The sequence below is a fragment of the Anoplophora glabripennis genome, unplaced genomic scaffold (assembly GCF_000390285.2).
Source record: "Anoplophora glabripennis isolate ALB-LARVAE unplaced genomic scaffold, Agla_2.0 scaffold220, whole genome shotgun sequence".
NCBI lineage: Eukaryota > Metazoa > Arthropoda > Insecta > Coleoptera > Cerambycidae > Anoplophora > Anoplophora glabripennis.
The window spans coordinates 77099-100926 of NW_019416530.1; the positions used below are offsets into that span (position 1 = coordinate 77099).

General features: G+C 31.6%; 1 protein-coding gene across 3 annotated transcripts in view; it reads right to left on the minus strand.

The window, feature by feature from the left end:
- Positions 1-479: 479 nt before the first annotated feature.
- The window catches only part of LOC108906091 (guanine nucleotide-binding protein G(q) subunit alpha), a 36637-nt gene continuing 13288 nt past the window's right edge, over positions 480-23828 (minus strand). The window contains exons 2-9 of one of the 3 annotated variants that reach the window (XM_018709244.1): positions 22304-22488; positions 21423-21577; positions 15349-15477; positions 11091-11219; positions 8896-9025; positions 8677-8830; positions 4627-4734; positions 480-1365 (exon numbers count right to left, since the gene is read on the minus strand). In XM_018709244.1, the coding sequence (XP_018564760.1) occupies positions 1283-1365; positions 4627-4734; positions 8677-8830; positions 8896-9025; positions 11091-11219; positions 15349-15477; positions 21423-21577; positions 22304-22488 (1073 nt within the window). In that variant the 3' untranslated portion in view covers positions 480-1282. The remainder of the gene's footprint in view (positions 1366-4626; positions 4735-8676; positions 8831-8895; positions 9026-11090; positions 11220-15348; positions 15478-21422; positions 21578-22303; positions 22489-23828) is intronic. The other 2 variants (XM_018709241.1, XM_018709242.1) reach the window with 2 other exon arrangements.

The window sequence follows — 23828 nt, forward strand, 5'->3', positions numbered from 1 at the left end:
TATGTTAACTGAACAATACGCAAAGAAAGCACTAACAGTTTCGACCGGTCATAACCTCACTTTCTGAATGCATCCTGCCTATTGCAACGTCCCTCAGGTAGTCTTAGTGGGGGATGTTCGGTCCGAGATAACCGGAGGCGACATCGGGAAAGCGCGACACAGGCTGGCACCGTTTATCAAACAATACGATTAGAAAAAATATTCTTAGATTGAGATTCTTGCGACATTAAAAGTTACGTCTACCCTCTATTCGAGTGTAGATTTACCGTATTCTGGTTTTTTGTGGTCATTTTGGATTGACAAGAACCCACACAATTCTCCACTTACAATAAAAACAACTGAATATACAATAAATGCATCAACATTCGAATTAAATTAAATACATTCAATTTTGATGTTTTTTTTTTTTAGAATGTCCATACGAATTAGCTCACTATAAAAAAAACATACAAAAACAATATTATAATGAAAACAATAAAAAAAATAGTTTTACGCGTATAAAATATTTGAATTTGTACAAAACAAAATCAACAAAACAAAAACGTCAAACTCAAATATCTTAGTTGTAATAAAAAGTACTTTCAACAAATCTAATCTTCTGAATAATTTGACTTGTAAAAAAATACAATAAATAAAAAAAAACAACTTACGAAATTTGCTAAAAACCTATACGTGGCAAAACAAGAAAAAGGCGACAGCTGAAGGTATCATTCAATAAATTTCCCGCGACAAATTTGTGTGTTGCAGCTTCCCAAGGTTCTTCCGTTTGAATGAATGTTTCGGACTATATCGAGAGCCATCGTAACAACCTGGGACACGACAATTGCTGCGACGGCTCGTTAAAGACTTAAAAAACTTTGCAAATATTTCAGGACAAAAAATTTAGTTTCCTTACTCCTATCTCTACATTAATTTAATATATTATATATAACAATACTATTTATATAATGAATAAAGTCACTTATCGCACTGTTAAAAAACACTTTGGCTGTAATCCATCGATTTTTGACCATTTTTTTTTTCAATTTTATTTATAAAAAATGGCACACTATTCTCGTAGAGCCACTAATAGCTAAGCGTACACACTTGGACACATATAATTGTAATCGACAGTTGCTGAACATCACATTTGGAGTTCTTTTTCTTCTTCTGTTCGAAGACCGAGGAGATACAGACAGATCACAAAATTATTACAGGATACTGATCCCAGCCCAGCGGAAGCGGTAGGCCGGGGGTGCAAGACAAAAGCCATCTGCTGGAAGTACCCCCCAACCGAGAGGTACTAGACCAGATTGTATTCGCGTAGATTCGACTGCAATATTGTATCCTTAACTGCCGCAAAGACAAATTTTATATTCTCCGTATCTGGAGACAGAAAAAATCGTTAGTTTGCTGTTCTAAAAATATGGATATCTTGTCAAACTCAAAAACTAATAATCCTCGGTTTTCTTCACATAAATTTTAATCAATTTACTGTTTTGAACGAAAAAAGTTTTCGACAAAATATCCAAGAAATTTGATCACACAGGGTGATTCTTAAGCACATTCCTCTAATAAAGCGAGTGTTTCTTTACACTACTTTTAAGAAAAAGAAAAAATATACAGGGAGTAACAAACAGATAATTTTTCAGTATCAAAGTCCATCAAAAAAGGGTTAATTGAAAATATTAAATGGAACACCTTATTCATTACGCCATCAATAGAACGCCGAATATTGAAGTCAGAAAACTTTTCCTGTATGTTCTTGGAAGTAATTTGAAGGTCAAACTTATTTTTGTCTAATAACTTTCAGGCCAAAATTTATAGAATTTTGAATGTCAAATTAGATGCTGAAGATTATTTTTCGTGAAACATTAGTTTAACCTTCAATTGACCTGTAAGGAAATTCTGAAAAAACTTTTTCATTCCCGGTTCTGACATAAAATGTGGCTCTATGTCTGTTGCTGGCATAAAAAATTGTATTCAATTTGATATTGAGTTGACCTTAGTTTGACCTTGCAACTTCTGTGAAGGTCATATCCAAAGTTACCATCTAATATGTCATACAAAATCCTACAAATTTTGCTTGAAACATATTTCTCGAGATTTTCAAAGAAAAATTAATTTAGCCTCCAAACTTGCAAGGACACAGAAAAAATTGTCTGAACCCATCTTGAGACCTAAAATTTAGCGTTCTATCGATCACTGGTATAAAACATAGGATGTTCAATTTAATATTTTCAAGTTGACCTTGGTTTGACCTTGAAGATTAAGGTCAAGGTCAAATCTCAGTTCATATAGGTTTCTTGATATCCTACAACCTGTACCTGAAACTTTTATCTTCAATTTTATCCTGAAGTTATTTTGAGGGTTCGGATCTTTTTATAACATCCGGTATGTCCTAAACAGATGTATTTCAGAGAGCCATTTTTCAGAATTTTATTTGAGAAAAGTCAGTTCTAATTCAGGACATGTAAATTGTATTTTAAATTAAGTCGCTTGTATTTCAGAATACAGTTAGTCTTTGTGTTATGTCGTTTTGACTAGTCATTTTGAGTTGTCTCAAACAATATTTTAACACCAGTCCTCAATCTAACGTCAATGGTTTTTATATCTTTGGATATTTACAGAATGCCATGAATATTTTTAAGGAACGTGTTCCAAATTTCTTCCTGTGCATGTTATCAAGAAATGTATGAAAACAAGAAAAAAGAAACGAAACAAACTCGAATTGATATGTTTTTAAACCAATGGTTTAATTTTTATTATGGTTCTTTCTATTTTTTCAATTGTGTAGTTCGCATGTAATGCATGGTTTGTTTTATAAATAAAGTGCCATTATTTAATATTAATATGTTCTGATAGAACCTAATTCCCTCACTTTATATACAGGGTCGGAAAGTCCCCATGGTTCATCGGCCGTTACGTGAAAGCGATAAAGTAAGTCATAGAAATCCGTGCGATAGAGAAAGATGGCTATAATGAAGGCTTCTAATAGTCACAGCCCATTTCACCCTTCCACAAATAAGAAATGGATCTTATTTGTGGAAGGGCGAAATGGGCGGTGACTATTAGATGCCTTCATTATAGCCATCTTTCTCCATCGGACGGTTTCCTATGACTTTCTTTATCGCTCTCACGTAACGGCCGATGAACCATGGGGACTTTCCGACCCTGTAGAAATAGAGGAAAAAAAATGTAACGACTTACGTCTTTTCGACTTAAGTAATTTATTTTGTGAACTGAACTTGCTGTAAGTACGAAGACTGCTTGTATAACATTTGTATTTCAGAAGCATCCCAATGAATTAATGTATTTTAGAACATAAATTGTATTACACATAGACGATATTTTAAAATGACTACGATGACGGTTAAAGATGTACCTTCAACTGACATGAAAGTATTAACGAAAAGTTGTTTCGTAAAAATGAATAAAACGAAGAAGGTAATGTTATTAATTTGAGACCAAAGCAGTAAAAGTAAAAATTAATTACTGTGAAATACATTTGATGCTTTCTGAAAAACAAATGATGCTTTCTGCAAGACGATTTAAGTTTTCTGAAATATAGTTTTTTTTTTTTATTAAAAATAACTCTGAAATACGACTTAAGCTTTTTGAAATTGAAATTATTTTTCTGAAATTAATTGATATTTTCTGAAATAGACTTGGAAAAAAAGATGATTTTTAAAATAGATGACGTACAGATTTTAAAAAAATATGACATATTCACAACTATCCCAAAAGACGTAGATTAACAAAGCTTGGAGTGGCAACTTAATTATTTAAAGATAAAAATTCACTAAGTTGGAAATAACTTTAAAACTGTTCATTTCATTAAAAAAAAGTTTGTTGAGCCACATCAATCATATTTAGAGATATTTGATCTTCATAAGAGGAACGTATTTAAATATCACCCTATATGCAATTCAACTTATAAAGAAGAAAATTAAGATGTAAGAAAAGCTCTGAAAAAAAGAAAACGCCAGAGAGAAAGAATGATTATGCAAAGAGTATATACAAGGGTACTTGGATAAAATAGGCCTGTTGGTAAAAAATTAAGCTAAGTAAAGTTAAAAATACAAATTCCAAAGAAATTAATGCAAACATCTCAAGTAATACGGCAATTTCCGTATTTGATTAAAATACCCCACAACAGACATTGTGGAGTTTATTTCTCACACAACCCTCGTATATAACAAACGATACACATGATCTCTGCTTATGACTGCGAAAATGAACAAATACAACTTGTGAGTTACGTGAAATGCAAAATACGAAAATATGTATGAAACGGCTTTTGAAAAACAGATATTTACCTTGGAATTATGCTAAATTAAATTCTTTCAGAGCGCTTTGCATGATAGTATCTTTAACGGCACAAAACACAAGTTTAATATTTTCAGTGTCTAAATTATAAAAACCCATTCCACGGTAGGCATGCAGTAAAAATAAAGACATATTTTTATTGTGAAAGAGATGGATAGAAAGCAGGGGAAGGAACCCTAAAGCCTTAAAACTATCTCAAAGCGTTCATGGAGCTGCCCCAAAATTGAAAAACAAAACGAAAACATTTATTATTGTGAAAGGTGTAGTTTTATTTTCTGAATTTCAGGGTAACTCCTTGAAAATTGTCACTAGCAGTACCTGTAGCACAAGTAAAATGTGAGTATATGATTTTCTCACTGTCCGGATTCAGGTCTACAAACATTCTTAGGATAAACTCCCTAGCTGCAATCGCATCTCGTTGGGGACCTAGACAAATACTTTTTAGCTACTAGCACTACGAAAGACCAGTAAACAACTTTATACATTGAATCTTAAAATCAATTTTCAGTTTATTTGTTAAATAATTACATGTTCCTCATGACATATTTATTGATTAATGAATTATTTAATTATTTCCAATGTGATTTATGTCTTAGCTAACATGAATATATCGACCTTTAAAATTTGGAATTAATATGATGGACCATACCTAGGTTTGTGAATTTATAAAATGTAAAAAACATTTCTGAGAATTTTTTTTTGTTATTTACTTTAAATAGCTTTCATACAAAGAAAACGTTATGTTTCCTTTCTAAAAATATGCACACTTGTTGGAGCTTCACCAACACAAAAAAAAAATGTAAGTTGGGTAAAAATATTTCAAATTAATTTAGACTGAAGAATAGGAGATAATTTCTTTGAGGTTTGCAACATTATGTGATGTTCATTGTTTAACATTTGAATTCATTTTATATACAGGGTGATTTAGTCATAATGTCATTAATTTTAAGTGTAGGGAAAAATGAGAATACGAATAAATTGATAATGCATCTTTACACTAAAAAAAGACAGAAAACCGAAGAAAAAAAATTTTACTCGATCTTTTATAAAATAAGTAAATTACCCCTTAAATACCGTTAACTCAGTGCTCTAGTTTGCAACAGGTAATGCATGGGCCAGCGGACTATAGAGCGTTCATAAGTTGAAGCAAAACAGCTGTTTACCCAGTCGCACAGTGGGAAATATTGGAAAAAATCCGAGCCACGCGTCAAAACTAATCAAATAGCACTTAGATTTTTTTTTTGTTCTTTCCGAAATTACCTCTACTATAAAGTTCCTGTGGGGTAATTGGAATACATGCCTAGAATTTTTTCAAAATGGCCAAGTAATCTCTAGCCTCAAACTCGATCATACGAAGTTTGACATATCCGGTATCTAAAAATTAAAAAAAAAAAGGAAAATTATGTAAAGGCTGCCAAACTAAAAAAAATCATAAACATTAAACATATTCCTAAATCATGAATCTAGACCCAAAACATAACCTCAAATTTATAAATCTTATACCCAATTTCCTTTGTTGAAAAAAATATATCGTTTCTGTGGATTTTTAACTTAATTATTTTGGATTTGAGGTTAGGTTTTCAGGATTCCTGGTCAGCTTCCTATGAATTTGAGTTAGAGTTATGCAAAATAATGGTTGCACACTCAAAAGTACAATTTTTATGGATTTATACTCACAGGTTTAGAAAAAATTGAGTATGTTCGTTTTAGGTTAAGATTTATAAATTTGAGGTTATGTTTTGGGTCTATATTCATGATTTAGGAATATATTTAATGTTCATGATTTTTTTGTTTGTTTGGCAGCCTTTAGTACATAATTTTCCCTTTTTCTTTTCATTTTTATAGCTAATATGTCAAACTTCGTATGATCGAGTTTGAGGTTAGAGATTACTCGGCCACTTTGAAAAAATTCTGGGCATATATTCCAATTATCTCACCGAAACTTTATAGTACAGGTAATTTCGGAAAGAATAACAAAAAAATCTCTGTTGCATATCTCCCTTAACAAAATCCTATAGACGGATGAATGTTTTCTTAGCCATACTATCATTTTAAATAGTAAGTACCACATACTACTCTTCGAAAAGCAATAAGTCACACAACAAGGTATATGTACTATAAACTGAATAATTGATTGAACATAATACTAAAAACTCATATTCAATTTTAAAACATAGTGAAAGCGTTAACAATATTAATACTAAATTACCTAACATCCAAAAACAATTATTATCCTTATACATTTGTTTTTATTAACAAATGAATAAACTTGTTAATATTTAAAATGTAAAAAAATATCTTATTCATTCATGCGTCTAGGTAAAAAGGTCTATTTTTGTCGTTCACTATTAAAAACGCAGTAAAAGCTAGGTTAACAACCGAATATGATAGTTAAGATTCACTCTCGATAAACCTTTGTAGTTTGGTTTAAATGATTTGAAAATAGTTTTTTTTAGTGTAAATATGTATTATCAATTTATTCGTATTCTCATCATTTTTCCCTTACTTAAAATTAATGACATTATGACTGAGTCACCCTGCATTAATAAGAAATCGTGTATATGACGAGAATTTTAGAAAAAATTTTAGAATTAATTGTAATTAACTTAATACTCTTTAAAAATATTTAAATATATTATACAGGATGCAACTTTAAGTGGGGAGTCAGTTTTTTAGGGCAATACAACATTAATCTGAAATTATATATATTTTTTTAAATCAAATAGGTAGTCGAGTTTAAACTGTACTTAAACTCTTCTCTAGGCTGCCCTTGGACATTCTTTCAAAAGGAGCCCCAACGTTGTACTATTTCATCTGGCTCCGCCTTCTTGTTCTAGGTCCCTTGTTGCTAGAACAGCCAGCACACCCAAGACACCAATCTTCTACATCTGCTCGGCTTCCTAGCCAGTAGAACTTTTCTCTAACTTCACTCCATCATGGACTTCTTTCAGCACTTCGTTGCCGCTATTCTTTGGCAGTACAAACTGTTATCGTACTTCTTTGCCATCTTGACATTCCCACTTCAGTAACCCATTTTCCAACGTAAGACAGTCCTATACTGCCCAGTAACCTTTTAACAGTAGTGATTTTCGAATATTTCTGTCCGTTTTGGTCGAGTCCCTTGTTCCTTCAAACTAATTGATTTTAGACTGTCATCGGTTCAATGGTCTTCACTAAGTTTTCTAATTTCCTGATTGTCCATTCATCATAATTAATTGCTATTCTTTAAGACAAGTTTCCAAATTGTCATCAAGGTATACAAGACAGATATTCTAAGTAAATTCTTGTAATATAGTCTCTATGAGACTCTTGAAAGTGACTGGAGCACTGCAGAGGCCAAAAACATGTTCCAGCAGAAAAAGGTATTTTCTTTCCCCTTTGGATCGGCTTCTGCTTGCCAATAACCACTTTTGAGATCCAATGTAGAAAACCTATTTTGCATTTGTCAAGATTCTAAGTAGAGGATAGTTGTCTTTCTTCCTTGTCACTGACCCTACTGTAGTCAACACAAAATCTGGTAGAACCATCTTTCTTGGTGACCAACACTACTGGTAAACTCCATGGGCTATTCAAAGGTTCCATTAAACCTTGATGTTTCATGTCCCTCAGAAGGTTTTCCAAACGTTAAAGACAGATCTTCCAGGTAAAGTTTTGAGACTTTTGAATGTGGCTGGAACATTGCAGAGATCAAAAAACTTGACTCTGAAGTGTACAAGTAGAGAATGCAGTCTTTTCTTTGTCCTGTGAATCGACTTCTGCTTGCCAATACTATTTTTGAGACCCAACATAGCAAACCAATTTGCATTTGCCAGGATTCCAACTAGAAGATAATTGTCTTTCTTCACTGACCTTTCTCTAGTCAACATAAAAACTGGTAGAACCTAGAACCATCTTTCTTGGTGAAGAGCACTTCCAGTGAATTCCATGGGCTATTCGAAGGTTCAATTATACACCTTGATGTTTCATGTGCTTCAGAAGGCATTCCAAATGTCAAAATTGTCAAAGATCGTAAACTGTTGTTAAAAAATTGTGGTAAATAAAGGAAATTTAATACATGACCACCCATTCAAAGTTGCACCTTATATAGATGATACTCTATAGCAAATTTAAGGCTACACAAACTACATATATACATTTTTGTAATAGCATCAAATATTGGTAAAACTAGCAATAATCCTACAGCGCAAAACTGAAATTCTGTCAAAAAGAACCTGTCGCTGTTGTGAAATGAGAATAGCAACTGCGTTCTGGATCAGGGTTTTCCCGCAGGTACACTTTCAAAATGTATTCCCTTGCTCCAATATGGTCCTGCTTGGCGCCTTAATACAAGATGTCAACATTTACTGGCTTAAAAGAAGTATTACTTACCATCGTACTCAGGAAAATAGTCAACAAGATGTGAATACATAATTTTTTCCTCTAGTAAATCTTTCTTATTTAAAAACAATATTACACTTGAATGTTGGAACCATGGGTAGGTAATAATTGTTTTGAAAAGAGCCTTTGACTCCTCCATACGGTTCTGGAAAAGATTGAGACATTAATTTCGTAAGGATTTTAAACGATTCTTCCCGAGCGACGACTTACCTCGTTTTCTGATTCGAAGAGGATCTGGTCATATTCACTTAATGCTACTAGAAAGATAATGGAAGTTACGTTTTCAAAACAGTGGATCCATTTCCTTCTTTCTGATCTTTGTCCCCCTACGTCTACCATTCTACAATGCATAAAATTCATGTTAAAAAAATATCTCCACATGTATCGTGGCAAGAAAAATATGGTGTTATCACACTATAAGCGATGCTGTTAAAATTGCTGTGTTAGATCTAATAATAATCCTTGCCAATTTCTACGAATAAAAAATAAAGATGCTAAAAATTTCCATGCTGTGAAAGCCAATTCGAAGCATATGAATAATTGATTATTGAAGCAGTTAGTTTATAAAGGCACACATTTAAGCGATTTTGTGTTGGTTGTTTTTTCACGATCTAGTTAGTAAGACTGAAATTTCTTTATAGAGAGAATCTTTATGTACAAATTTTGTTGTTACTTATTTTTCAATATTAACATGGATATTACAGCACTATTATAGTAAACCACGCAATAAAGATTTATTGATGCTAATTTATTTCGTGATTAGCGAAACATGTCTAAACAAAATTTTATTTCTTGATAAAACTTTACAAGTACCCCTCTCATTAATTTTCAGAACCAAGGTTATGATTTCTTTAAAAAAAGTTCAAGATTAATCTTAGTAATAAACTTGTTTTGATTCCAATAATAACTAAATAGGTTTGAATGAAGTTTCTGCAATCTCTGATTTTCTACTAATGTTAAGTGAATAAAATTTGATTTTTATTACTTGCAGAAATGTTGAAGGCTACAGTTATGATAATTATCAAACTCGACTGAATCTGCGCTGCATCTAGTTTGCGATATTTACTAAAATCTACACTACACTAATTTCAATCCTTTGTCTACATAAACATGTAAAACACAAAGTTATTTAACTTTAAAACAATAAGCAACTTCTGAATTTAAAAAATCTTCATCATCTTGATAATATTAAGTGATACTTTTTATTGTATTTTTATTTATCGTAATTTGCGTGTTTGCAATTACTGAATATATGAAAAAAATAAGGAAACCCTTATTTGAAAGCATTTTAAGATTCAGTTCACCATTTTGAAGTGTGTATTCAAATAAAGCTAAACTGAATAATTTAAATGTTAAGAAACTTGAAAAAAACCAGATTTTTTTTTGTAAAAGATTTGTCGTTTTTTACGGTAAATGTACCAGTAATCGTCAGATTTGAGAAGCCTTCCTACATAATCTTCGAATATTTTACAATATCAATTAGCATTTTCATAAATATATATTCATTATTTTAGTTTCTTTGGTGGTTTTTTTCTGCCTTGCTTCTTGTAATTTTTCTGACGTTTCAGAAGGCATTTTTTCTATGGTTTTATTTTTTTTATTTTTGAGGACAATTTCTGGCTAATAACGTGATTTTTAAAAGGTGACGGAAAATCATCTAGTTAAATTAAATAAAAATATTTTTAACAATTATAATTGCCTTCATGGGTTAATTTTTCTAGTCAATAAAGTTCCATTCGTCGTCACTTCTTTGACCCAATAATGGTACGTAGTATGTTTTAAATGAAGTTTACAAACACAGACTGAAAATTTTAATACTTATAAATATGTCCTAATTGATTATAATTAGTCTTGCACACAATTTAATTCAACACCTTAACCAAAACACTAAAATAATTATGAAATATGGATGAACAAACACTTGATCACTAACAATTACTGGTACGTATATTGCTGCTTCTTTTCAGCTAATATTTAATGTTTCTGAATATCCAACAAACCCTATAATGACCTAATTAGAACATATAGGTTTATAATTTTGAGGATACTGGTTTAACAAAAGTATTTTATCGTTCTGATTTTGAAAGAAAACTGAAAATTATATCATGTGGACAAAAGTATGGAACAAATTTCCTCTGCATTTGGAAAAGACACTTATTAATGTACCCCTCATTCGATTGTTTCACTTCCAGAAAGTTATATTGTACGAGAATTGGGCCGAAAATTATAAATTCTTTTAAGAAAAACATGTCATCAATCACGAAGCAGGGTACACGAAAAAGTGTCTTTTTTAAATGCAAAATTGACGTATACAAAATCAAATTCATTCCATATTTTTTTTCCGTACGGTATGCCCAACCAAAATAACCAGGACCACACTGACCTAGAGTTAAAACGTATCATACCTAAAGATAATGGAGTCGAGATCGAACGGGTACTCTATGATGCCCGTCGTGGGGGCTCTCGCTCTGAGGATGTCCTGTTCGGTGGGCAGGTACTCCGGAGCCCGTATTCGCTCCAAGTCGCTAAGATAACTGCAACCAACACAAGCATGCAACATGCAGCAACATAATACACAAAACCAGCTAAAAATTAAGAATTAAATGCTAGTAGATAGTGTGAGTGCGCCTTTTCTGCCGTACCGTACGCCGTGCAACAAGCAAAACGACAAACATAGAACTAGAATTTTGGACTGGTCCGCCGGCCGCACGGGTCCCATCCCCGTTTCACTTTTTTATAGAAATAAAATCAATCCCAGAAAAATTGTTCCGTTTAAAATTGTCGGGGTTTATAAAACTTTCTAGAAGAGAAAATATATAGCTTTATCTGAACTTTATGAAATATTTAAGACATTACATTAAAACTTGTTTTTTCTTTTCTCAATAAACTGATCACAAAATTGATACAACACAAATTGTCATATTTTAACTGCAAATTGGTAAAAAAATTGAGGGCAATAAAACTAATTCCATTTAAAAAATATATTTCGTTATTAGCCCTTGCATTTTTCATTCTTTTTAAAGGTACTGAGCTAAAAGTAAAAATGATATGTCTAAATATAATTTACGCAAAAACAGATATCTGATATACTGAAATTGCCAAATATTGCAAAATAATTCAAAGAAATATCTTGACTTCTTGCTCTTCTATTATCACTGTTTACTTGATTACTATCAAAATAAATGAAATAGACCCCTGAGTATGCAAACCAATATTAAGAAAACGTAGGGGTAAAAAAATTGAAAAATTGAATTGAAATTTGGACCATGTTTGGCCTCGCTATTACTCTATTGTGTGCTAAAATTTTAGTTAGTTTCGTTATGCCATTCTTTAGTTATTAATGAAAATGTTGAAAAAATTTCTCTCACTTTAACTAATTTTTTTGTTAATTGATAAAAAAATTCCAAATTTTTACTGACAATAATTCGAACTATTGTCTTTAGTACTGTGAAGGTCATTTGTCTCAAAAGCTCTTCTTTTTTTTATTTTTAAGGAAAACAGAAGGGAGTGCTATCTCCGTAAATATTGCATTCTTTAAAAATAAACTGACTTAAGTAGTAAATAATTGTAAACAACAATCTGAAAAGATTTGTTAAAATATCGATTTCCAAACTCAGGTGTCTATTTCATTTATTTCGACAGTAGTCATGTAAAAAATAGTTACTATAAAGAGATCTTTTTTTTCCACATTTCACTTAGAATTATTTAATCGAGTAGCCTCCCTTCTCGTATTTATTAATTCAATAAAGATTAACAGTAAAAACAATATGACCCATTTGTTTTAAAACCACCCCGTAAAGTCTTTATTTATGTGCGATTTTAACCGGATTTTTTTTTAAAGATTTAGAGCTTGACGAAGTGTGCTTTGTGAAGGAAAATGAGCGTGGTTCCACAAAATCCAAGGCGTACTATGTCCGTTTTTAGGAGTAAAATTCCAAAGTTTCATATTAGGGATTTTTTGAGAAAAAAATATATTACGCCACTGGATTCACGATCCCTCAGAACAGGCCAATACCAAATTTTATCAAAAAATTTAGAATCATAACGATTTTGTAACCAAATAAAAAATTCACAAGTCTACTTTTTTTCATTAATTTATTCTTGATATCAAGTTGTCCATGAAGTAAAACAAAAACAAAAAAATTAAATTAACTAAACTCTAGTAATGTGATACTATAATAATTATTAATGATCTTAGTTTTGACAAATTTAAAAATAAAATAATGAAATTGAAACCAACTAAAGTTAAATAATTACACTTCTCAATTATTTTACGTATGTTCGTAATTACCTTTTGTATTTGGTTTGGAGTAATTTCTGCACAGGCTTGCATTATCCTAGCGTGTGTACAGTTTGTGGCCTTTTTGTTTCAATAAACCCCAAAGAAAAAAATCTAATGGTGTCAAGTCTGAGGATCTCGGTGGCCATTCAATTAAAGGCAACGTTATGAATAGGGCTACAATTTAACTGAAAGTTGAAGTTAAGGAGATTTCTTAAAGGCAAATCATCTAATGAAATCTGAAATTCATTATTAAGAAAATTTAAAAATCTATTCGCATTGAAATAAAAGAAAGGGAAATTATTTTATTATTTAGTATTCTATACCAATCGTAACTTTTTGCGAATACTGCCTCTTTGCGTTTATAATGAATTCTGGATTCTCAACTGACCAATGATGACAATTTCGGGACGGAACTACCCCATTTGCAGTAAGTGTGGCTGCATTACTAAATAAAATTTCACTGAAAAATTTAGGATCATTTAAATATTCTGCCTGTAGCCAATAACAAAACTCCAAAAGTCTTTCTTCATCTCCCAATTCCAAAGCATAGACAAATTTTAATTTAAAAGCTTTTATTTTATTTTCTGCCAGGCACCTTCTGGTATTTTCTCTAGGGATATTAAGATTTAAACTAACCACTCTAATACTAGCCCGGGGAATATTATTAAAAATATTGTAAAATCTAGTTATTATTTCTCAAAATTCTACGACGTCCATTATATCCAGTTTTAAGTAAATTTTTTGAAAGACAGCCTGTTTTATTGAAAACTTTATTAATATACTGTACACTACTCTAACTTACTCCTCTGTTTGGGTGCCTACCATTAAATTCTATTGCAGCATTTCTTGCCGAACACACATTATCGCCAACAAATCTTACAATGTCTATTTTGTCTGTTAACCGTATATTTTCCAAGGTTATTAACACGAGATAAACTTAACTTCACAATAATTTGTCACTTTTGACTATTACCTAACTACCTCATTTTTTGTTTTGCTTCATGGACAACTTGATATCAACAATAAATTAATGAAAAAAAAGTAAAGACCCATGAATTTTTGATTTCGCTATCGATATCGCTATTACATATTTAAAATTTTTTGGTAAAATTTAGTATTGGCTCAAAAAAATCCGGTTAAAATCGCACAATAAATAAAGATTTTAGTGGTTGGCTTAAAAACAAATGAGTCACACTTAAAAACTTAAAAAACTTTTAGGAAAAAGAAATAATATTTTGAAACAACAGTCAATGACTGGATCGTTGTAATTGTTTTTTTAACTAAAAAAATATTTACCTTTTATAAATTTATTTTGAAAACATAAACATATGAGAATGGATACTACCCGAGTGAAATGTGGAAACCAAAAGATCTCTTTGTAGCAGCCATTTTTTAAGTGATTAGTGTCTGTCAGTGGTAATAATAGAGCAGAAAGAATACAAAATATTTCTTTGAATGATCGAATTTAACAATTTCAATATATCAGGTATGAGCTTTTGTATTACTTATATTTAAACATATCATTTTTAGTTTTTATTTTGAATCATTATTTATTATCAGCTTTTTAACAGGTATTGTCGCTATTGTATAATTATTCAAAGCCAGTTGGAGCATGTAGCCCAAAGAAAAGTTGTTTGTATATCAAAAATAGCTTTATATATTAAAAATTGTTGCTTCTTAATACAACATTCAGTATGCTAGAGTGTCTTATTTTAATCGCAGAAGTCTGCGCAGTTATATTAGTCTAGTACCTTTGTGTCTATCTAGGCTTATTATTCTTGATTTTTATTATAGAAAATGGTCAAATTAGATCAATTTAGTGGGTGGATATTAAATAGATTTTAACTACATTCCATATTACATTTTTAAGTAAAGTATTACTTGAAATGTAATTATCATTTTCACATGAAGGTTTAGGATCCAATGAACAGATTTGGCATTAAAAAAAAATGAGGAATACAAACCCCTCTTACTCTTTTCAACGAGTGTCGAATCAATTCGGAAATGAAATTATGTTTTGTGCAGTGACTGATGAAAGAGATAAGTAACAAATTGTAACATGTAAATTGAAAATCCAATGTTATCTCACCCCTACATATACCAGCAAGAGACCACTCGCCCTATTATTTCTTTTTGCAGAAACTCTGTCCCCAAATAGGCTTTTATTACTCAAACGGCATACACGTTTGTAATGAAACTGAACAATAAAATATTTGAGCGTAATGTTTTTAAGGCATGATTTTAACTTATTATCGTTTCTTAAATGGGACTAAAAAAGTCAAACAGGATGGAACCAACAACGGCCCCCTGAGTGTTCCGGAAACACAACCAATGCGACCGTTGAGTCGAAAGTAAGCTCTCATGCCGTCGGCCTGTCGTACCTAAACCTGATCTCGTCCAGGTCGAACGGATACTCAATGATGCCGGTGGTGGGCACCCTGACGCGCAAGATGTCCTGCTCAGTTGGCAGGTAGGTGGGGGACGCCACCCGATCTATCTCCATTAGATAACTGCAAGGCACACACACCTTTACGACCAGTCTTTCAACTTACGGTACTATCAAATACTAGTAAAGACCGGAAAATATAACCGTCAAAAAAGACTTTCCCGACGTTTGGGCCTTCCCCGAGCCAAGATTATTATTCGTAGATGAATTTACAGTGCATGTCAAATACACCAAAATGCGAGCTCTAACAACTAATTGTTTGGACAGCACATTATTCATTATAAATTATATGCAATTTTTAAATAAAGTTTACCAAATTTACCTCAACTAGGTTACATAAAGTTAACAAGTCTCTTTTGGCACATTGCAAAAAAAACTATTAGAGATTTTGTTACTTTTTTGTTATTCTAAAAGGAATTTTGTACTTTACACCATTTTCGAGAAAATTGCAAAATGCTGTCGCAAATCTTAAGTTTGCAATTCAAGCAATATGCGATAATTCTCATTCTTACTTGGAGCTTGCCAATGTTAACAACAGGCCTTTGGGCATTTTTTTATCACTTTTGGCGGTCGACTAGAACTATTTCCGCTAAGATCTGCGCTATCAATTTCTCGGTACATTTTAATTATATCTTCAATTGTGGATTTCGGCATATCTGTTTCATTGATTTCCCTCATTCATAATGTTGAATTATCATTTCATATACTTTTTTGGAGGGTATTTTGTAATTACAGCACCTACTTCGTTTTTGAGACCAAAAGTGCCGTGTCCAAACATTTAGTTGTCAGCAAATTAAACAAAATATTACTGTGATGCGATTTACAGATCAGAATATATTTAATTACATGTAAAATAGTCATTGCAATAGTTGTAAAATGAAGTCGTTCATGTAGAATAAGTTTATTCTAAGATTAGATGACATTATACTGTTATTACGGAAATTATAGCTTGTCCGAACATTTAGTTGTTAGGATTCGTAGTGTTTTAACGTAACTTATTTCTATACCAAGTTGCTTTGTTTAAAGTTGGTAAAGTTTTAAGTTTTCTTCATATAATTCTGGAAGGCTTAGACCAATTTAACTAAAATTTGATTCACGCTTTTATTGACTTGTGTACAGATGTCACTTTTTGACATATTTACCGAACTAATTGCACAATGAAACAAATATGCTATTTTTGTTACAGGTGATTTTATAACTTCAGCTGTAATCTTATATTAAAGGTAATCGTTTATATGAAGTTTTTCCCCTTCAGAAATTTTTTGTATTTCTAACAGTTTTTATGTATTTAATTATTTTATGTGTCGTCATTAATGGATTTTTGATACAATCTTATTTACTGCTGTGAAAAATTTGATTTATTAGACAGTGAAAATGAAATATATAATGCTCCTAAAGTACAGAAAATTTTAATTGCATATTTAATTTAATAATTCATGAAAATGATTAAAGTAATCACCATTTTAAATAACAAGAAATTCATTTAAAAAACAACGATCATCTCACCTTAAATTTCTGCTATTATGTGAACTGTGAGTGTCAGATTTGAATTACTGTGACTGTGATTGTGCCTATTTGAATCCCAAACCATTAAATTAAACAAATTGAATGACAAACTATCATAGATAATTTGCAAAATAAAGAAAATTTGATTTTTTTATTTATTTTCACCTAATCGGGTTTGTGAGACATAGCAGCATGCTACATCTATGAATAATCACTGCTGCCTTTAATATACCACACTGGCAGAGAGCGATCTATTTACTAGATATTGCTAGTATAATTCAATGGCGGTTGGGCCATGCAAAGTAGTAGTTTCCCTTAATATCATCAAATAAAATGAATTATGTGTTATGGAAAATGGTGAACATTTGCTGCAAATTTTTCAGCTTTGTTTAATTTTTATTATCAAATAAGTCAAATTTTTTATGACAATTAAATCAGATTTGAATCTAAAATGTGTTGGTTTTATGTTAGTATAACAATTGAAGTTGTAATGCCACCTCTAGAAAAAGTATATAAGCATATTTGCTAAGAGGTCGGGGTATTTTTTCAGTCTGTAAATACAGTGACATCTACTACGACTGACAATTACATACTAGTATTTCATTTAAATCGGACAAATCGTTTTAGTTATTTGGAAAAAATTAAACATATTTTACTAACTTTAATGCCATCTACAGGTTAAATGACGCAACTTGGTTTAGAGGTAAGTTACATTAAAACATATCGTGGGGTCCATACACGCATATGCCTATTCATTTAGGAATGACCCTGTATGAGTATTGAAATACCTTTTTTCAAATACATATAATTATACAAATTAAAAAAAAAACTAAACAAAAAATGTATTCTTAGAAAATTTCATTAACGTAAATTGTTTTTTACCAGTGTTGAAATTAAAACAAAATTAAATATTCATAAGATTACCAGTGGCGGGTGGTGAAAAGTAAAATAATAGGTCTTTTCGCAAAATATTTCTTTTCATAATCTGTTGCGGTCGGTCAGATGTTTTTATTTGTTCACTAAATTAAATTTTCTTCATAATTATACCACCTAAATTTTGATTTGAAATGAATGTTCCTTTTTCAATCATCATAAAATCATAACTTTAAGAAAAATGAAAGTTTTGTGTAAAATAAGAAAATGCTTGTTTGCATCTATCATATTTCACACATGTATGTGCAATGCTGTTTGAAATCACAGAGATCACTCCTATTTTAAAATTTTATTTCTCAAAATTTGTTTGAAATTCCCTCAAGATGTCAAGATCGGCAACCCTAATTAATTTTTTGCAAATTTTATTACAATTTATACATGACGAAAGTTCTCTGTGATGATGGAAATCATGCTTTAAAAAAAGGTTTGGATCCGAATCATATTAATTTTCACCAATCGTCACTGAAGATTAGTAACAATCGAGACGTAACAATTAAATGTTGGGACATGATTTTATTTTGGAAATAACACAATGGTTTATCAAAAAGACTGAAGCATTTCGTTAATTCCTTTAAATACAAAAATAGTGCTATATTCTAAACCGTTTTAAAATATTTTCCAGCCTTGATAAGTCAATTGGCTATAATAATAATATATTTTGACATTGGACATTTAAATTTGCTAACAATATAGATAAGACAATATGCAAAATTTCGGCTAAATTGAGTTAAAACATGTCTGTCATTTAAATTTATGGCATGTAATCATTAATGAAGGCTCCATTTGATTAACAGCACTAGAGTCTGGTTCTAAACAATATGAGGTAGAGAAAAGTATCAACAATACATTGAATATCATTTTCCACATAGTTTTTCACATCTACCGCCCACCATGAAGCTTGAATCGCCCTCTTGGGCGGTATGGATTTGGTTGACTTGCCCTGGTCTAGAGCATATTATGTTTGTATTTAAAAGAACATAACAAACTACTTCAGTCATTCTGATAAGCCATTGTATTATTTCCAAAATAAAAACTTGTCCCAACATTTAATTGTTAAGGTTGTTTTGTTGCAGTATGTCAAAGTAATTTTATACCGATATACAGGGTGTAATACACATACTTGTCAAAAATAAAGGAGCGTTTTCTTGTCAAGCATTAAAAATTTTCAATAATATACAGGGTGTAACTTTACATGGAGGTCAGTTTTTTAGGGAAAATAGTACGTTTTCCTCAGAATACTAATCTGAATCTAAAACAGAATACACGGTTTACGTGTCGAAACTCTGTTTTCAGTATCAAAACTTTCATTCTCAAATTGACTTAAAAGTCAAATGTGACAGTTTATTTTGTTTTGTTTGTCTACCTTCCATGGAGATATAAGATATCGTATAATATTTATTTTATTATTACTTACTTAAAACTGTGACATTTGACTTTTAAGTCAATTTGAGAATGAAAGTTTTGATAACAAACAGTGAAGTTTTCGAAACATGAAAAGAGAATGACCGTTTCATTACGTTCATTTTAGTTTTTAGTTTATTGGTTTACGAGAGGCAGGTAATTTAATGACTATACATCAAGTAGGTATCAGTTGTTACTGAAGTCAAAATAGAATTTGTATAGTGTATGTTGTGTTTTATTAAGTTTAATTTTGTAGTTGGTGAAGTATTTTTTGTAATGTTAAGTGTATAATCTTATAAAGTTGTTTACTTCAGTGTTTAATGACAATATCGTGTGTTTATGAGTTTCCATCTTTAAATTTCCTTGTGATGATATGAAAAAACAAGTACGAGGGTGGTCTGAAAAGTTTCCGACCTAACAAAGATGCAAGACATTTTTTCAGAATTTTTTTTTTTTCAACATAGTCTCCTTGTAACTCTACACACTTCTCCCAGCGATGCTCCCATCTCTGTAACCCGTCCAAATAGTACTCGGCGTTTTTCTCTGCAAAATAATTGTTCACGAAGGTGATTGCCTCTTCATTTGACGAAAATCTCTGTCCTCCGAGCGCAATTTTTAGATGAGGGAACAAAAAGAAGTCGCTTGGGGCTAGATCTGGTGAGTAAGGCGGATGGTCAAGCAGTTCAAACCGTAATTCGTGGATTTTCGCCATGGCAACCGCTGAGGTGTGAGACGGTGCGTTGTCTTGGTGAAACAGGATTTTCTTTTTCTGCAAATGTGGCCGTTTTTCCGCAAGTTCTGCCTTCAGCTTGTCAAGTAATGATGCGTAGTATGCTCCTGTAATGGTTTTTCCTTTTTGAAGATAATCGATTAAAATAACTCCATGACTATCCCAAAAAACAGTCGCCATCACTTTCCCAGCCGAAAAAACAGTTTTTGCTTTTTTTGGAGCCGGTTCCCCCTTTGCAGTCCACTGTTTGGACTGTATTTTTGTTTCGGGCGTATAATGGTGTATCCAAGTTTCATCTACAGTAATTAATCGGCGCCAAAACTCGGATTTATTGCGCCTAAACTGCGCCAACAGAGCGTTGGAAATGTTCATTCGAACACGTTTTTGGTCTAACGTGAGCAAACGCGGCACCCAACGCGCGGACAGCTTTCTCATGTTTAAATGTTGATTTAATATGTGACAAACACGTTCTTTTGACATGTTCATAACCTCTGCTATCTCTCTCACTTTAATTCGGCGGTCGTCTAGCACCATTTGGTGAACTTTGGCGATGTTTTCGTCGGTAGTTGCAGTTTTTGGACGTCCCGAACGTTCATCGTCTCCCAAGCTCTTACGGCCACGTTTAAATTCAGCTGCCCAAAATTTCACTGTGGTAAATGATGGTGCAGAGTCCCCATACACAGAATCCAACTCATCTTTGATTTGCGTAGGCGTATTGCCTTTCAAAAACAAATATTTAATGACAGCTCGATACTCGATTTTGTCCATTTTCATAAAAACACTCACATCAACTCACTCAAACGACTGTTACATAACAACTACGCGTCCAAAATGGCTGAAACTTTGGTGAGTAACTGTCAACAGATGAACAACGAAATTCACTAGCTTTTATTTACGAGTGCTGCCATCTTTATGTTGAGGTCGGAAACTTTTCAGACCACCCTCGTATGTGAAGTAAGAAAGATGAAATTGGGTACACGGTACACGCGCGCCATTAAACCGATCAGCAAAAACAAAATTCAGTTTTTTCTGACAAAGGTGGCCTCCATATAAATATGACTCATATAAAGTTACACCCCATAATTTTATATGCACAATACATTATGAAAAATGATTTAAAACACAATTGATCTTAAAGTTGAATACAGAAAATACACCCTGTACTTAGAAGGAGATATGAAGTTTTATAAACCAAATTTTAAAAAATGTTTAACCCTTTCCAGTCAATAGATTTACAGCAAGTCTGCATATTCATCACTAGCACCGAAAACGAATACATATTAAAAATCAAATCAAAATAACTTCAACAAAGACAGTACGTATTATTAGAAAACTCTAAAATACAAATCAAAAACCGATCAACTCACTTCTGTTACGATAAGTAACAATTCAGTGAAAAACACGCTACAGTGTGTACGGTGGTAAAAAACCAAACTTACTATTTCGCGGAATCGGTGAGTTGGTATTCCCTGCGCCGGTCGTAGCACTCTTGGATGCCAGCATCGGCCCAGAGGTCCTTGATGGCCTCCACATAGGGGCTCTCGAACGTGGTCACCGTCTCATAATCAATGCTCTTGATCAACTCCGCCTTATCCTGGAACGATTAGTTAAAATGAGTTCCTGCAGGTGTGTTTCCCTTTCATAATTCTTAAGTTATGATCATATTTTACGAAAAAAATTAATTCAAAATTAGAAAAAATTTCAGATTTAGTTTTTTTAACTATACAAAAGAAATTTTTAGAGTAGAGGGACATCCCCATCCGAGATAATTTTGTCAATCACTAAATCCTTCAATAATTCATTTACCAATCCACTGCTAATTGCTATCCAAATAAAATATAACCAGTTTCATTTGAAACTCCGAAATTAATTTAATAGCATTTATCTACTTCTAAACTAAAAACAGTGGAAACATAAATTTATGCAGCAATGTTTTAGGTATAAGTGAGTCATCACCCAAATAATTATAGAATGGAATGCACATAAAACAGTAGTCTTCTTTTTGATGGGATCCCAGTGAGAGATAATTCTTTTTAATCAGTAATTTCTGACAGAATACTTGGAATAATCATCCAATGACAAAAAATGTTATGTAAATTTTCTATATATAGGCACTTTCAAAAATTAATCATTCATCGTTTTATAAAATTATGCATAGAATAAACGTTTTACATAATATGTGAGTCAAATTTGGTAACTGTTATTCCCCTTATTCATTTATTGAGATTAGATGGGGAAGGCAGAATATTTAAGGAACTGACAGTTATATCGTGCGCAAAATTCTTTAAAAAATGTCAAGATGTCAGATATATTGACCAACCTGATTGGCTAAATCTCCATACTGGATCTTCAGCAGGTCCATCGCCTTTATCATACTCTGCATTGCCATGAAGATGTTTTGGTAAACAAGCTTGATGAAACCCCTCTTGTCTTCGTCCGAATAGCCGGCACCATGGATAATACGCATCTGCTTGATGAAGGTGGACTTCCCCGACTCTCCCGTACCTGCAATGAAATGATTTACTCACAAATAGAAAAAGATATTGGAAATCAAAATGGCTGAGTATTTTGAGATAATAATAACAATATTAATATTAATAACAGTAACTATAAACGAGACTATAATAATGTTAATTTACAGTAGGTAGTAATTTCTTCATGAAATGGTGAACTATTTGACAAATTACAGCAGAGAGGTAAGTTGCACCTATTTGTTGCAAGTTCAAATATAGCATCCTGCATCTTCAAGTCTTTGCTTTAAAGTCAAATTGTTTAGGAAAAAGTAATTTATATTTATTATAAATAAAACACTAGCGTTTTATTACTTTTTCAGATATTTTATAAATTGATACGTAATTACAAAAATAAGTCTGAAGTTAGTGGTCGCCTTTCTTATATGTATATGAATATTGAGAATAAAGAGAATCTTTAAATGCTATTGCACATCCTTCATTCATACACAGGAGAGGTGTTTATACAATTCCAAAAATAAGCCCTTTTAATTTTAAAACTTTCTTAGAATAATTGTGAATGTTCCTCAACTGGATTTTTTGTTACAACAATGTTCCGTCAAGAAATTGGCAAAGTAATATTGGTATATAAATGTGCTACATTACCAATATCAACCGGTTATAATTTATTGACCAATTTTTAGTGCATTTAGTATTTATGCAGTAGCACTAATTTTAGTTGCAGTTTTAACACTTGTTTTTACTTTAAATATCTAAAGAGTAGGTATCATGTGTTTATTATCGCAGTTACATTAATCTGGCATAGGTTAAAAGTCTATTATGGTTTGTGGTTTACACATTATCAAGTTTGATATTTAACCTAAAAGTTGGTAGCCTTAAATTTACTGTATCCACCGATTTTATAAGCTACACTATCGGATACGTCAAAGGAAGGGTTGACGTTTGCCCACAAATTTTGGCATTTGTAGTCTGTCATGTGATCTTACATATTATGCATTTATCACTATCATTTATTACATATAATACTTTTAGTACCCTACTATAACAATTTAAGGAACAATTTGGGGTGGTTGCCAAAGTTACTTTGTGAAAAAAAGTTCATATAAACGTAGGTCAAAATATGCTTTGTTTTCGAGATAGTGTTTAAATTTTAATTTTTTTATTTATGTTTATTAATTATTTCAAATAGTTTTAAAGATATTGACTCGAAAATTGATAGCAACCTACAAGATAATGTATCAATAGAAATAAAAAATATACAACTTGCAATAAAATATGTTTTATTTTTTTCCTCAAAAACGATGCATCCTACGATAAAAATTGAAGAGACTAATTTCATTCAGAATTGATGGTGGATTTCTAAAAAAATATGCA